Source organism: Notolabrus celidotus, chromosome 20 (genome assembly GCF_009762535.1).
Source record: "Notolabrus celidotus isolate fNotCel1 chromosome 20, fNotCel1.pri, whole genome shotgun sequence".
NCBI lineage: Eukaryota > Metazoa > Chordata > Actinopteri > Labriformes > Labridae > Notolabrus > Notolabrus celidotus.
Genome location: NC_048291.1, coordinates 26,449,549 through 26,467,048, shown reverse-complemented (window position 1 = coordinate 26,467,048; position 17,500 = coordinate 26,449,549). Strand labels below are relative to the sequence as shown.

The window sequence follows — 17,500 nt, the reverse complement described above, 5'->3', positions numbered from 1 at the left end:
GTCATGTTTGGGGTACAAAATCGCATGGTCATGTTTGGGGAGCAAAATCGCATGGTCATGTTTAGGGAGCAAAATTGCATGGTCATGTTTAGGGAGCAAAGCTGCTTGGTTATATTGGGGAGAAAAATTGCATGGTCATGTTAAGGGAACAAAATCGCATGGTCATTTTTTGGGAACAAAATCGCATGGTCATGTTTGGGGAACAAAATTTCATGGTCATGTTGGGGGAGCAAAATTGCATGGTCATGTTTGGGGAGAAAATTGCATGGCCATGTTTGAGGAACAAAATCGCATGGTCATGTTTGGGGAGCAAGATTGCATGGTCATGTTTGGGGAACAAAATCAAATGGTCATGTTTAGGGAGCCATATTGCATGGTCATGTTTGGGGAACTAAATTGCATGGTCATGTTTAGGGAACTAAATTGCATGGTCATGTTTGGGGAACAAAATCGCATGGTAATGTTAAGGGAGCAAAATTGCATGGTCATGTTTGGGGAGCCAAATTGCATGGCTATAGTTGGGCAGCAAAATTGCATGGTACTGTTAAGTGAGCTGAACTGCATGGTCATGTTTGGGGAGCCAAATTGCATGGCTATGGTTGGGAAGCAAAATTGCATGGTTATTTTTGGGGAGCAAAATTGCTCCGTTATGTTAAGGTAGCAGAATTGCATGGTTGTACTAAGGAAGTGAAATTGCATGTTTTTTCTTTAGATCACAAACCTGCTGTTAGCTTCATGAAATGATAAAAACATGTTACATTACAACATGGAAAATAATGTTCTTAGTTTTGTTCAGGGAGCAAAACTGCTTCATTGGTTGTTGAAATAATTCATGAATTGGATGGAATAAAGCACATATGTCATTAGAAGTACCTCCACCCAGGTTGTCAAGTTGCTTGAATTGCACATGACTTAAAAACTAAAACCCTGGATTCCTTGATGGAGGTCTTTATTCTACATCAACAGACCTTCTACAGGATTATTGGTCTCCACTACGAATTGACTTTCCTTCAGCACCGTCTCAGTGGTGCCAACATTCAATTTGAACACATTACCTGCCTCCACCATTGAGTAGTTTTTACTTCATATCCTGCAAAAGAACAATCCTCCTTACTAAGATATAAAGCTTTTAAAAAATCATTCTTCTGATGCTAACTTGCCTTGATAAAAATTTCAGTGCATCCTCCTAAAAAAAATATTTACCACGTCGAGTTAAATACAAGAGATATCCGAAGTGTCTTAGCGGCCGTCCCACCCTTCAATCTTACTGTCAGAGCTGATTAACATCAGTCAGACTGATAATGTCTGCTCTGTGGAGCCTAATGAGTTAATCAGCTGGCAGGTTCTCCCTGAGGGCCGGACTTTACTTTAGGCTCTGAATCGTTTTACCCCTCATGGTGTCTTCCTTCTCCTCCTCAAAGCTCTGCAGCTCCTGCCAAGGTTTCAAGTGACAGCTATTCTGTTGCTCTCCTCCTTCCTTGTTCCACTTGACGGGGGGAGGATGAAGTGACTGGCAGAGTGTTTGTGTGTGTGTGTGTGTGCATGTGTGTGTGTGTGTGTGTGTGTGTGTGTGTGTGTGTTTAGGTGGGGGGGAGAGATGAGGTGATAAAAAGGGATGAAGGAGGAAAGTGCAGGCAGATCCACAGACAAGGAGGGAGGAAGACGCGTTCAGAGGAATCACTATAAACAGACACAGACAGACATGCCTGAGCCCCAGAAGCCAGGTAAGCTGGTCCGACCGGGAGGATCACACTCCACAACTCACTAATCAAAAACAAAATGTGGGAGCTGACAGAGCTGGGAGATGTTCAGATGAAGGCAAAGGAAAACAACAAAGACTTTCTAACCCCGTGATTTGAAACTATTCTGATCTGATCTGAATCTGGAGTTCTGGTTGCAGAAGTAGAATCTTAAAGTGAGGATGATTTTTGCAGAAATGTTATGGGATCATTAGCTGATTCAAAAAATGCAATGGTAACAAATCCACATTAATAATTCAGGAACTAGCTTCTTCAATCTTACATATATCTCCTGATATGATGCTGGCATGAGAGTCAAAGACATTTAACTTTTAGAAATGCACTGTTGCTGCGCCTGTGTTGCTTTTCTCTTTTGACAGTGAGCTATGAGAAGATTATGCCTCTCTTTAAGGGGACAAATTACCTCTAGTTGTTCTTTATTCCCCTGAGTGAAACAAAATGTGGTTGTATTAAGTTTTCTCTTAAAATTTGTCTCATTAATCAAATGTGTCGTCAAACATTTTGAGGACGAAGGAAGCAAGTGAGATGAAAACGCAGCAACGAGAACCATTAATGGCTTTAGTGTTTGCACTCTTACAGGGACAGATGTGTTGTGAGAGGGAAGAAAGCTCAGCATATGATGAAAGTCATAAATGAATAAGGAAATTATTTAAATCACTTGTTCTTTTTTTAGATTAGACAAGGCGTTCCCGAACTTTTCAACACGCAACCCCCAAAATATAGATGCCAAAGACTCGTGACCCTCACTGTCCCTCAAAGGGATTTAATGTGTCTTCATTTAGCTGGCCTGCAGAAAATCAGCCAACCTATATGAGCATGTGTCTGTGTTTCCTGTGCTGTTATGAATGAACCTGCTGCTACTGATGCTTTGATAATTAACTGTTCACTAACCCTAAACTTAGGAGTCACCAGGCAAAAAGAAATGCAGAAAACTCATTACACTTTCTGTTTTCAAGGTTTTATTTCAAGTTTAGCTACTATTTTGTAGATATTTTTTACTATAATGGGTAAAATTGACTATTTTTAGGTAACTTTTGTCATTTGCATTTTTTCAGTATTTCTTTGCTCACCACAAGTTGTCAAATGATATACAAGTAATACAAAAACCAACAAAGAGAAGAAAAAATAAGTGATATAATAATAAATAATAATAATAATAAACAAATAATGATAATCAAGAGTACAAACGAAAAGGAAGATAAAGATAAGAAAACAAGGTAAATAAACAAAAATAAATAAATAATAATGATAATAATAATAATAATGTTTTTAATAATAATAATAATAATAATAATGATGATAATGATAATAATAATAATAATAATGTTTATAATAATAATAATGATAATAATAATGATGATAATGATAATAATAATAATAATGTTTATAATAATAATAATGTTTATAATAATAATAATGTTTATAATAATAGTAATAATGATAATAATAATGATAATAATAATAATAATAATAATGTTTATAATAATAATAATGTTTATAATAATAGTAATAATTATAATGATAATAATGTTTATAATAATAATAATAATAATAATAATAATAATGTTTATAATAATAATAATAATAATGATAATAATAATAATAATAATGATAATAATAATAATGATAATAATAATAATGATGTTTATAATAATAATAATGTTTATAATGTTTATAATATTAATAATAATGTTTATAATAATAATAATGTTTATAATGTTTATAATAATGATAATAATAATAATAATAATGTTTATAATATTAATAATAATGTTTATAATAATAATAATGATAATAATAATGATGATAATGATAATAATAATGTTTATAATAATAATAATGTTTATAATAATAGTTATAATTATAATGATAATAATAATAATAATGATAATAATAATAATAATAATAATAATAATAATAATAATGTTTATAATAATAATGATAATGATAATGATAATAATAATAATAATAATAATAATAATGATGTTTATATAATAATATTGTTTATAATGTTTATAATAATGATAATAATAGTAATGTTTATAATAATAATGATAATAATAATAATAATAATAATAATAATAATAATGATAATAATAATAATAATAATGTTTATAATAATAATAATAATAATAATAATAATAATAATAATAATAATAATGATAAATATTCTTGGATAACTTTGTTTTAAAAAACATTCTGGAAGACATCTCAAGACCCCCCATTTGTGTCTTGCGACCCCCCAGGGGGTCCCGACCCACACTTTTGGAACCCCTGGATTAGACATTAAGGCAAAAATCTTTAGAGTGAGTCCAACTCTCATCCTGCTAATTTTTTCATGACACAGAACTTGTTGCTGAGTCTTAATTCAAAGATCTCGTTAAAACTTAACGCCCCCTTCCTGCTGTTCAACATGACCAGACCATATCTGTGTAATAACAGTAAATAAACTCTGCAGCAAAGCGTTAACCGGCCGATGATCCAGCGCTGTAACATGTGCCATTAAACTGTACAGGCTGACGAGTATGTCGTAATGTTTGTGTCGGGCCTGAAATACGCTCCGCCGCCTCTGTCAACAATGACCTCAAAGCGCCATAAATCAGCCGCTCACTCGCTCACAGCCCGGGAAACAAATTTATGCATGAAGGAGAGAGGGGGAAAGCAGGCAGGAGGAAGAAGAGGAAGAAGAAGAAGAGGAGGAGGAGGAGGTTACAGATAAAAGCAGTGAGAGATGAGCGGGATGATTTGTTGGAGGAACCTCTGCCAAGTCAGGTGTAACTACCTTGCGTCGTATCTCTGCACCTCAGACGCCTTATCTATCTGACCCTGATTGCCTCCCTCGATCTGTTACACTGTCTCCCCCGCTGGCATCCATCTCCCCGCGACGATCCGCTGGAAGTTCACCATATCGCTGTTATTGTGTGAAAAGTCAGAACTCCTCTTTTTTTTCCTCGTGGATTTCAGTCGAGGTGTCACATTTTCTGTCACACGCTGATGAAAATTCAGAGATCTCTCTCCCGCTTTGAAGGATAAAATCCAAAATAAGACTTTCCTGAAAACAAGAGGCGCCTTTCTTGGTTCTCCTCCTCCGTATCACTTATCCCCTTCAGTAATTCCATCCCTACATTTCATTACATCTTACAAATGTGTCGCCAATCCAGGGACCTGACATCACACATATCCGGTTCCCAGCAGCACTTTACTACCTTCTCACCAGCTCCTCTTGTTCGTGTGTTTCCACCCACCCAGAATTGTTGGCCCTCTCTTGAACTTCTTCACACTTTCGTTGCTCGGAGGCCCTCTGCCCCTGTCGATCAGCTGGTTAAGAACTCATGTGACGCCCCCCCCGCTTCTGGGGGTATTGTTGTTTGCTGCCTCAGGACTGATGAAGCCGCGACGATCTGTAAGAAGCACGCATCCCAATAAACAGCCACAGGAATAGTTGTGGGGCGGTGGCTGTGGCCTTGTGAATCTGCGAAGAGAGAGTCGCCTCCGAGAAAGAAAGGGTGTCCGCTCTGGTAGCCTCTGGTTGACCCGTTTCAGAAGAAAACAGCCGGGCTTCGTGTTTCCTCTGATGAACAAGAAGCAGACAAGATAACCTGACCCTTTTCACCATTTAAGGAAATACTTAATAATAATATTTCAGGAACATCCTCACAGGAAACTTACAGCTAAATACCACCAGATCTGTGTCCGGTCCGTCTCTGATCCCTCACAGCACTGCATCTGAAAGGTTTCTATTGTAGTCAATGTGTTAACTTCCACTGGATCCGCTCCGTTACGTTCCGGCTGCGTCTCTGATCCAGCAGGTCAGAGTCCTCCAGATCAGATACACAAGACTTCTATTGTTGCCGGATGCCGGAGCACGACGCATCAATCTCAACAGAGCAGATGGAGCAGGACAGGAAGTCCGGTTTCACCAAAACAAAATGAAAACATCCGGTTAATTTTCAGAATAAAAGACTCTGTGTTATCACCAGATCGTATTTCACTTAACTACAACAACAAACCAAAGTCATGATGAGCGGAGCCAGGCCTGGAGTCAACAGGTCAGAGGTTTTCAGAGGACCAGGAAGACAACATGGATGATTAGAGGAGGAGGAGGAGAATCCTTGATTCAGGGATTACAGCGGGAAAATCTAGGTCACATGACTCCAGATGTTGGACGGACGAGAGAGCATAGAGATGGACCGTAGCAGATTGCAGACTGGACACTGATCTGATGGAAGTCAGATGTTATACTGCCAGCAGTTCAGACGTAGTTAGCTGTGCTGATGAAGTCAGGTGTCGTGAACATTTGAAGTTTTATATATGGATCAGGACAGATCCCAACAGGCTGGTCTAGTAGTAAAAACTGGTCTAGTAGTAGAGAGGTGTAGCTTCTTGAGAATGAGGAATAGTTCACTTTTAATGTTTGTTTTTTCAGTGTTTCTTTACCCTTGGCCCTTTTATGTGAGGGGTTTATTTTGGGTGTGGAAGTCTGATTCTTTAGCCAAATATTCAGCCAACAAATTATCATTATGTGTGTTTTTAATTTTTTCTATAGGCAGATGTTCCCTTTGTTTCATTGCCATTTTTTGGATTTTAAACTTCATATCTGTCTTTAAAGGTGACATATCATGCAAAATTGACTTTTTAATGGTTCTCTCCCTGAAATATGTGTCCCTGTCTACAAACCCCCCGAAAATGAAAAGAATCCATTCTGCCCCTGTTCTGATTTCTACACCTTTCTGTAAATGTGTGTGAAACGAGCCGTTTCAGTTTTCAGTGTTTTTGTTACGTCACAAAAATATCCGGTCTGTCACGGAGTCAGAGCTCGGAGCTTGTTCAGCCCATAGACTGTATAAAATACAACTCAACCCCTCCTCTGTTTTTCATTACCTGCACACATGTGTGCTAACAAGGAGCTTAGGAGGGAGGCATGCTAGTTGTAGGCTGTCTTAATAAACACAAAGGTCGGTTTGACTCCCCACGTCTGCAGATTTGAAGATCTAGTGGATGATTTTTATTTATCATGGATAAGTGCTAGCGCTTGTTAGCATAGCCACATAGCTACATGTTCGTTGCTGTGTACCAAGACACACGTCTACATACTGACAAATAAAACAACAAGAAACACTAAATCTGTGACCAATGGTTCAGAAAGGTCCTGCTGCAGGCGCCTCTCCTTCAGGATCAGATTCTGGATCAGATTCAGAGGGTTGAAGTAACGCGGGTCTGTGAGCAGCCGTGTCTATGCATGCAACATGTAAACATTAGATCAACGTGCCGGAGAGCCGAGGGGACATCCACTTCCTGAGGGGGCGTGGTCAGAGGGAAAACAGAGTGTTCTGAGGAGGACTGAAGAAGAGGGTTTTTCAGGCAGACCAGAATCTGATTTCAAAGTGTTTTTTTGAGCATAAACTTTAAAGACATGTTTTGGGGACCTCTTAGACCAATATATATATATTGATGAAAAAGCGTGATATGTCACCTTTAATATTCTGGTAGAATACAGTGATTGTTGTGGTTAGGGGAATCTCAATGATCATGGGCAAAGATTTATCAGAGGAATAAATATATCAGGAGTTTAAATTAACACTAAGATTGATGTGAGATAGTCCTTAAGTGAGTGAAGGAAGAAAACCACAGTCGTGTCTGGCATCCAAATTAAAATCTATATCTGGTGTTTAAAGTTTGAGTCCATGTGTTTGGTAAACCGACCCTCGCCCGGTAACGAGTCCATCTTCGTGTCTTTGAGGAGCTGCAGTTGTTTAGCAGAAGGTTAAACCAGCCGTCACCCCGTCGGCTGGCGGCTAGAAGGAGTCTAGCATCCTGTCAACTGCCTCCCCACCTCTCACCCCCCTCTCAAACCACACGACTCGCAACTGGTCCCGTGTTGCATTACCTCATACCAAGGCCATCATCGAGTTCCCACAGGTATGCGCTCGCTGCTTGATGGATTACAAACAGATGCAGAGTCAACGACAGCGCCGTGAGCTCCTTCAAAGACGGTGTGAAAGTGAGCTGATCCGTGATGTATCATTAACAAAGACTCGCTGAACACAGACCAAACACTGCACCCTCAATCCATCCCATAATGCTAACAGCTCCCTCTGTGATCTGAGAAAAGCCTTGGCCTATTTGGAGCAGGAGACAAAAGGAAATGAATGGAAAGCTAAGTTCGACAACAGCTTAATACGGTATTTAAAGCTGCCTTTGTTTACCGACACCACAGATCCCTCATCCCTAAATTAGAGCTGCATTAAGCAATTGTTTCCTCACATTGAAGCTGCTTTATTCACGTAATAACTGCTCACTCAAACCATTAGAAAAGTTTACAGCTCTGCCATAAAATCTAATCTCCAGATTCACACCCCTTTATTCCACTTCCAGCCCCATTACCAAATCCTTCCCTTTCTGCTCTCTTGTTCATCCATAAATCTTCTTCCTCATGTGCAGCGGAGAGGAGCGGGAAGGAGGGGGGAGGAGGGGGAGGGAAACATCGCTGCTGGAATCCAAACAAGCCATAATTCTTATCATCATCTCTATAACCCGGTGTTATATACAGTACAGCGGTTCCATCCCTCACATTCCCCCTCACACAGGCTCGCGTGTCTGCTCCTCCAGTCGTTCGTCACAACACACTTAATGCATGACCGTAACAGCGAGCGTACGGGTGGAGTAACGCAGGAATGTCAGCACCTTTAAAGGTTTATCAACTTGTCCCAGCAGGGGAGGAACATTATTAGTGACCTTTTTTCTTTGCAGAAAGGTCTCGGCGGAGCTGGGCGCACGCTCGGGGGATGGAGATAAAACAGAAGGAGAATGCAGATCAGAATAGTGTCAGAAGAATTTTGGATTGTGTTCAGATATACTAAAGATACCCGCGGCTGTATTCCAGGAACTTCCTTTCTTGAGCCTTAGGTCAGGACAGGAGGAGGCTAAAACTGGGTTTTGGGTTATTTTTGCAAGGAGACTTCAGAGATGATCTTCAAGGACTTATCACAGTCATAAATTATAGAAAACATGGACGTCACGTATTTATTTCTGATGCAGAGTTTTGAAGCGTATCATCGGCAGTCATCATATTGAAAATGCTGACTCAACCTAACTCTTGGACGGCCTAACTACTGGCAAAGAGGTGGAGTTGAGGCGGGCCTTTAGCCTCCTCGCTACCATCAACAGTGTGCCCGCCTGTCAGTCAAATCAGCAACGTCCAAATCATGCAAACTTGTAACTTTAATATCTTCAAAACTACAGAGTTATAAAATAATCCCTTCCTGTACAGTGTTTGCCGATACAAAATGAGACAATCAGACCAAGATTTTTTTTTGAATCAGGCTGTTAACATGTTTATTTCTGCTGTTAAGATCGTCTTCTTTGAATGGGTGTGTATGATGTCTCTGGTGTTTCTGCAGCCAGCCTCTAGTGGACACTCGAGGAACTGCAGTTTTAGCACTTCAACATGTTGTGCTTGATCACTTTTGATAAATTAAAAGCCACAAAAGGACAGGAAGTTGCTGTTATATCAATATTCCTCACACCTAACAATATCGCTATTCTCATCAATTCCCTTTTCACCTCCCGTATTGACTATTGCAACTCCCTCCTCTTCGGTCTTCCCCACAAACTTCTCCATAAACTTCAACTGGTCCAGAATTCAGCTGCCCGGATCACAACCAGAACCCCTTCCATCAAACACATCACCCCTGTCCTACAACAACTCCACTGTCTGCCTGTCAAATATCGCCTAGACTTTAAGATCCTTCTGCTGACATTCAAAGCTTTCCATAACCTCTCACCTCCATACCTCTCTGATCTCCTTCAAACATGCACACCTCCCCTGCACTCTCAGATCCTCTTCCTCCATGCTCTTCAATGTACCCCATGCTCGCCTAACCACCATGGGATCTCGAGCTTTCAGCCGTGCAGCCCCTAGTCTCTGGAACTCCTTACCACTAACCATCCATAACTCAGACTCTCTTCCAAATTTCAAATCCTGCTTAAAAGCCCTCCTTTTTAGAACTGTGTATTCCCTGTATACACCTCACATGTACCTTTTTTATTGCATTTCTTTTCATATTGTATATTGTTTGTTTTATCAAGTGCTTTTTTTTGTAAGGGGACCTTGTATGTCCTGAAAGGTGCCCATAAATAACATTTATTATTATTATTATTATTATTATGACAGGGTCCCAGTTTCATTGTTAAAAAAATATTACATCAATCTGGAGACTGTTTCTGATGAAAAGAACAATTAAAAAGGTCTTAACAGTTTGGAGTTTGATCTATAAACCAGGAAAAAAACCCACAGAACTAATATTTCTCCAAAGCTGAGATCTACAAATTACTTGTTCAGTCAAAGTACTGACAAAGTTTCATATTTGCAACATTTACAAAGCTGTATGAGATCAATCTGATGCTGTATGTTGCTCAAAATATGATTTAAATCGTTGATCAATCTTCAGAATAATTGGAGATGAACTGTAGTCCGCATGCCCAGACTGAAGAGCTGCCATGTTTGCAGTTCAGATATTATAAGCTTGTTTTTCTGAGAAGCGTTCACAGATTTTCTCCTCAACCCAATAAATTCTTGGAAAACACGACGGAGGATAGCAGATCCTAACAGGTTTCTCAGTTGTTTGTCAGTAATGATGGAATAATTAGAGACTGAGAATATTCCTGTCGAGATCTCCTCTCTGCTGAAACACAATGGATAGCATAGAAAGTTGTTTGGGAATGTTAAACTACTCTTTTTATATATTTTTTTAAGGTTCACAAGAAAAGAAATCCTCTAAATTATTTAAAACATTAAATATATTCCCCCTTTTTTCCCCCAAAGTAGCTGAAGCTCAGCAGCCAAAAACCAAAAGTAGGTCATGCAAATATGCAAACATCTCTCTTGCACCGTTCCTGGTCAGCATATTTAGAACATGGAGCTCTCTGCTCTTACATGGGGTGTTTAAAGGAGCGCCATGACAACAGAGGCCGCGGTAACAGAGAAGAAATCAGGTCAATTAAGTTTACAACAGCTGAACATTCATTCCACTCAAGGAGAGACATCACATCTCTCTCTTTCCTTGAGGAAGCATGTTAGAATCAGTTATTTCATCATCTCCCATCTTAAGTTTGACTTGTATGCCTTTATTAATATCTGATTAAACCATATTTCTTATAAAAGCTTGATTTAATGAAGTACCTGTCCTCTGAAGTTGTTTTAAGCAACCATTCTCTACCAATAAATCAATCATTTTCTGTTCATATGGAGCCGAGTCCCATCAACAGTTAGTCATTTAAGAAAAAGAGCAGGTTTAGATTCTACATTTTGTTTTATAATTCACTAAGACCCAATTTTAATCAACCTAGAGCAAGCACTTTGGAATGGTTGGGGAAAAAATGTCCTTTAAACAGGCAGAAACCCTGAGCAGAACCAGACTCCTACTGGGACTGGATTGGCAGACATTAGCTAGGTCAATACTTATTGTATAAATGTAACTTATAGTTGCAACAACAACTATTTATACATATTTATTATAGAACTGATTGTAAAAGTAGTCTGAGTTGGAGTCAAGTCGGTCCACAGCAGCAGGGGGTCCAAAACAGAGATCCACAGCAGGAACCTGAGAGACGGGGGATTATAGGAAAGATGTATAGTTAGTAACATGCATAAAAGAGACATCAGCACTTCACAGAGAGGGGACGAGACGGAGAGTCTAAGCCTATAGCAGCAAACTCAGCAATGGTCAAATGGAAGCCTGAGGCAGCGTTAGCTACAAGCTTTATCAAAAGTAAAGAGAGTTTCTGCCTCATGGACCTAAAATAACGGGTGGAAACAATCTACCAGGATTGCCGGTCCTCCCCCACTCTCTACTCCCCATGTTTCCTGTCTCTCTTCAGCTATTCTATCAAATAAAGGCAAAAATGCACCAGTAGTATGGGAGGTAGAGCCTCAATTATTAGCCTGCTCCCATAACAACCCTGGTAGATTGTTACCACCCATTGTTTTGGGTCCATGAGGCAGAAACTCTCTTTACTTTTGATAAAGCTTGTAGCTAACGCTGGCTCAGGCTTCCATTTGACCATCGCTGAGTTTGCTGCTATAGGCTTAGAGTCTCCGTCTCACCCTCTCTGTAAGTGCTGATGTCTCTTTTATGCATGTTACTAACTATACATCTTTCCTATAATCCCCCATCTCTCAGGTTCCTGCTGTGGATCTCTGTTTTGGACCCCCTGCTGCAGTGGACCTACTTGACTCCAACTCAGACAACTTTTACAATCAGTTCTATAATAAATATGTATAAATAGTTGTTGTTGCAACTATAAGTTACATTTCTGCACTAAGAATTGACCTAGCTAATGTCTGCCAATCCAGTCCCAGCAGGAGTCTGGTCCTGCTCAGGGTTTCTGCCTGTTAAAAGGAGTTTTCCCCAACCATTCCCAAGTGCTTGCTCTAGGTTGATTAAAATTGGGTCTTAGTGAATTATAAAACAAAATGTAGAATCTAAACCAGCTCTTTTTCTTATATGACTACACAAAAATACAGCGTATACTGACAACAGCTTGGAGATTGCATTCCTCCGGTGTATGTGGGGCGCTCCACTCCCATACTACTTTTGAAAATATTAAAGGTACCCCAAACAAACCTGTATTGTGTGTGCGTACTGTTCTTGAGGGGTAGTAGGGCACTTTGAGCTCTTAAAGATATAACAGTGCCTGACCATTCAGAGCTTCATAGATGAGAAGAAGCATTTTTAATTCTATTCTAGAGACAAAAACATCGTAGGAATGCGATCTCTTCTCCGAGCTGTTGTCAGTATATTCTGTATTTTTATGTAATCTCAGTGTCAAGCAAGTATTAAACCGTTCCCCTGCATTTATCCCCTTTCCTCCTCCTCCTACAAGTGGTGACATATTATTCAACACATGCTGCAGTCCCATGTCACATCATCAAGACAAATTTACTTGGCAAAAGATGGAGTCATAGTGAGGGCAGAGGCTTAAGTGTACTCCGATTCTGCCGACAGCATCGCTCTTCATCCTCATCGTAAAAATGGTGAAACTCCATCAGTCACGCTCTGCCCCCAGCGTGGATGCCAGCCAGAGCCAATAATAGCATTGATACTAATCCACACATTCAGGATTATAAATAGATTGTTTGAATTTTAATCTTCTCTTTATACTCCATCGCTAATATTCCCTGGTTTTGGTGTATATTTGAGAATTATGCAGATACACAAAGACACCTCAGCCGTGTGGTTTAAGCATAGTAGCAGCAGCAGCAGCAGCAGCAGCAGCTCGGTCACGTGTGATCACTGGCCTTTATAATCGAATGAGTGGCTTCTGAAGGAGGATTAAGGTGCATTTAAAACATTTAGAGACTCTCTGTTGAATAATGCTGCCACATTTGTGTATAAATGGGAGAGGATTGGAGTTTTAGTTACAGAAAACATCACTCAGAAGCAGAGCGGTTCTTTAAATGAGAGTAATCTGACTGGTTGAGTTAAATCTGAGCAGACGCAGACAAAGCAGGACAATGTTCAGCTCTGAAGTTTATTAAAACGTTTCAAATTAAACTACATTGTTAAGCAAATACAAGCATGGCTTATTGTGATACAGCAGCTCGGCTTAAAGTAGCAGAGTATATAGTTCTATAAGGTTTGATCATTAGCTGTACTCACGGTGGAATAACCAACTACCTTCTGTTAGACTTGAGTTTGGCATTGTGATCAACCCCATGTCAGTGTTTTGGAGCACGTAACAACTACGTACAGGAGTTAACAATACCCTCAGGCAGTTAGTGAATCCTAAACCAGAACTTCCACCAGATCCACTGCGGTCCGGCTCCATGCTCTCTCGTCTGTCAACACCCAATGGTTGTGTTGGACCGCCGGACAGCTGTAGTCATGTGACTGAGGTTTTCCCACAGTAATTACTGAATCAAGGATTCTCCTCCTCCTCCTCTCCTCATCCATGTTGTCTTTCTGGTCCTCTGAAAACCTCTGACCTGTTGACTCCAGGCCTGGCTCCGCTCATCATGACTTTGGTTTGTTGTTGTAGTTAAGTGAAATACGATCTGGTGATAACACAGAGTGTTTGATTCTGAAAATTAACCGGATGTTTTCATTTTGTTTTGGTGAAACCTGACTTCCTGTCCCGCTCCATCTGCTCTGTTGAGATTGATGCGTCGTGCTCCGGCATCCGGCAACAATAGAAGTCTTGCGTATCTGATCCGGAGGACTCCGACCTGCTGGATCAGAGACCCAGCCGGAACACAACGGAGCAGATCCAGCGGAAGTTAACACATTGACTGGAATAGAAACCTATCAGATCCAGTGCTGTGACGGATCTGGTGGAATTTGGCTGAAAGACCTCTAGGACACTGGCGTCCCAATCTTCTGGCTTTTTAAGAAGAAGTCAAATTTAAGCACAATTTTATTCAAGTCATTGTGCAGCAAATCATCTTCATGCAGTGTTTGCACACTTGGTTTGATCTGTTCCTGCACAACCTCACCTAAAGACGCAGCCAGAACGCCTGGCATTGTACGCTCGAGTGTTGACTCCTGGCGTCTGTACACTCTCTGATGCTAACATGCCATCTTGGGGGGACGAATGGGACCAGCTAAGACTGCTAGCTCTGTGTATCTACACCATTGACACCAGTTACAACCTGCTGCAGAGATTTTTCTGGGTTAATTTGCAACTCCTGAAAAAATGTGCAGTCACAAAATCAAAAGCAGGAACTTCAAATCAATGCCATGATCCCCCAAAATGATTCTGAGTCTTAAAGGAAACTAAATTAGTCAGAAACTAAACCTGTAAGACTTTAAGCATGGATCACATCTCTGTGACTTAAAGTTTGGTTGAGGCGGACCTTCATTCTTTGCAAAATACCTGAGCTCCTTCTTGTTTTTGTTTTCTGTGTTGCCATCTCTGACGGACAAACTTTTACATCTAAAGTTAGAATCAATAAAACACTGACTCATTAAAATATTATGTAAGAGTGTTTTGGTTGGCGCTGGACTTTGAGGATTAACTCGATTTTGTTTGACTTTTAGAGAAACACTCTTCAGCTCTCACAGACTCAGTAACATGAGCTCAAACTGTCACCTGCGCCTGACACAGTCGTCCAGCACAGAGGGGTGAAGGGCACCGTGCTGCAGTAACTGAGTATGAGCCGGGGGAATATATTACCACCCATTGGCGTTATGCTCACCCCGAGAGGAGACTGCGTGGGCCTCAGTCTCTAGTTAACACGTCTGCTGTTGCCATAGCTTACGGTTGTAGACACGCTTAAGTGACTTAATGTACTCAGCAGTCCTCTACCATCAAGATGGAGCAGAAACAAAAGCACTTAAGTGGTGCAATTCTCTGCAGCAGCTTTCGACGTCTTGCAAAGAGACAGCTGCTCTGTGTCTAACATCATAACAGTCAAAGAAATGTATATGAGGAGGATCCGTGCCCTCTTTGGCTCGGTTCAGCGTGGAGAGAGATAGATTTTGAGATTCAGATGTTTGGCTTGGCCAGTCTCCTTTGGCTTAACCGACTGAACAAGCAGGAGACTAACGCAGCAAAGGAAGACAGGGAAATGTCAGGAGAGATTAACAGAGCACATTCCACAGAGGTTACCCTTCAAAGCAACGCAGGAAGAGCGAGCAACAGAGAAAGGGGGGCTTGGAGGAGGAGATTGTGCAGAAATCATCAGTGAAATGTAAATTCTATGGTTTTCTTGTGGTATCAACAGTGTGTGTTTCTCTGGTATGTGGTAAAATACACTTTAGAGAACATTATCCAGGCTGTTGGTTAACATCAATAAACCTGGTATGATAATTTATGACTTTATAGCTGTTTTAGTGTCTTAAAATGGTGATGTGAAGAAATAGTGATAACAGAGATCCTTAAGTCAGTGTTTTCAAACTTTTTTGAGCCAAGGCACATTTCTTACATTAAAAAAATCCTGAGTCACAACACCAACAAAGTGTTCCAAAATGACACATTTAGCCTTTCAATTTATGAATCTATGTATCCGAGAGAGGGACTTTCGCCACTTCTTTAACTGCGTCAGGGTGAAGCATCACATTTACAATAGCTTTTGCAGGTAGTATTAATGTCTCTGCCTCAGTGTGTGGCTTTTTTGATTTTGGAGTTCAGCTTCTAAGTAGCTCACTTTGAGAGCTCACAGACCCTGTTATAGTTTTTCTCATAAAAGTTGCCTTTTCCACCGCCCATATTAGCTCTTCATCCAGGTTAGAATTTATCCAGGGCCCTGTTTGGAGTTTCATTTTTCCTTTTTGAATATTTATCCACCGCTGTTGTACACCTACGTCTTCGTCTTGTCCATAGACTGTAAATAAAAATGGACAGCGTTGCTCCGCCTCTTCCCGTTGTACGGTTCTGAAGCCAAAAAATCCCTCTCCTGGGCGCCGCCATTGTGCAGCCAGAGCCTGTGAAGCCACTGTAACAAGCTCCGCCCTACAGCGTGACGTCACAAGACGCTGTGTGTCCTTTGAAGTTTCACTCTATGGCGGCTGTGAATCAAAGGAAACAGGAAGTAAAACCCTGTTTTTTAAACTCTAATAACCATAGACTGTATAAAATATGGACGTAGTATCCGTGACGTCACCCATCTGTTCCTGAGAGCTGTTTTGAAGCAAATGGACGGCGGCAGCCATATTGGTAATGCGGAACTCAACTAGGCAGAGTGTGACGTAGTGTGAGTCTCTTAGCCAATGGCTGTGTGTTCCCGACCGGGAGTCACGTCAGTCATGTCCTTATTTGGGCAAAACTCATAATCTTAATATCTTCTTAACCGTCACGTTAGAAAAAAATTCACCCCCCGTACAGTGTGTGCCATTAGAGAGATTAGCGTTGTAGGGCCAAGCCGTTTTCTGAACCAGGCTGTAAACATGTTTATTAATGCTGCAAAGATCGTCTTTTTCCCATTCATATCTATGTGGTTTCCGGTGTTTCTGCAGCCAGCCTCAAGAGGATTTTCGATGTATTGCAGTTTATATCACTTCCGCATTGGCTTCATCGTTTGAGACCGGAGTTTGCCGCTTGCTAATAACTAACGAAAAAGAAACTTTTCAGGAAAAACAGTCCATGAACACAAAACAGTCAAATACTAACTACACATCACCACAGCATACGGATGTGAGAAACAATCCTACGACGTGTATTTATTTTTTAAAGTTTGACTGCTCCCCCATTCAAATGAATGGGGGAGACAGATTTTTTGACCTATACTGCAGCCAGCCACCAGGGGGCAGACACACTGCTGAAAGCTTCACCACCAGCCACCGGAACCTCTCCCTTGGTCTTGTCATATACACCTCTCTTGCATCATTAATTCTACTGTCTTAAATTAACCAGGTCATTAGTGTACTTTATTGCCACCCAGTGGATGGGTAGCACAGGTCAGTATGACGAGTATTGAATCAATACACTGCAGGCACAGATGTACTGCATGGAAAATTATTTGCAGCATATGAATAATATTTTTTGGACTATTTAAGTGAAATTGGATAATGTCCCATGGCACACCTCATGATCTGTCACGGCACGCTAGTGTGCCACGGCACAGTGGTTGAAAATCACTGCCTTAAGTGGTTATCAAAGAGTGCTTGACATAATAACGAACCTCATCTACTCAAAATCAATTGCAAAATGTTATTTTGAGACAATAAGTTTAATTGAATTAGCTGCAATACACTGTTAATATCATAAAACCCAGACTTTAAGTCACACTTGTATAAGAGGAA

At 40.5% G+C, this 17,500-nt stretch overlaps 1 protein-coding gene across 2 annotated transcripts in view; it reads left to right on the top strand.

The window, feature by feature from the left end:
- Window positions 1-1,663: 1,663 nt before the first annotated feature.
- Window positions 1,664-17,500, top strand: part of mybpc2a (myosin binding protein Ca) — an 84,735-nt gene continuing 68,898 nt past the window's right edge. For both annotated transcript variants that reach the window (XM_034711773.1, XM_034711772.1), the window contains exon 1: window positions 1,664-1,724. In XM_034711773.1, the coding sequence (XP_034567664.1) occupies window positions 1,703-1,724 (22 nt within the window). In that variant the 5' untranslated portion in view covers window positions 1,664-1,702. The remainder of the gene's footprint in view (window positions 1,725-17,500) is intronic.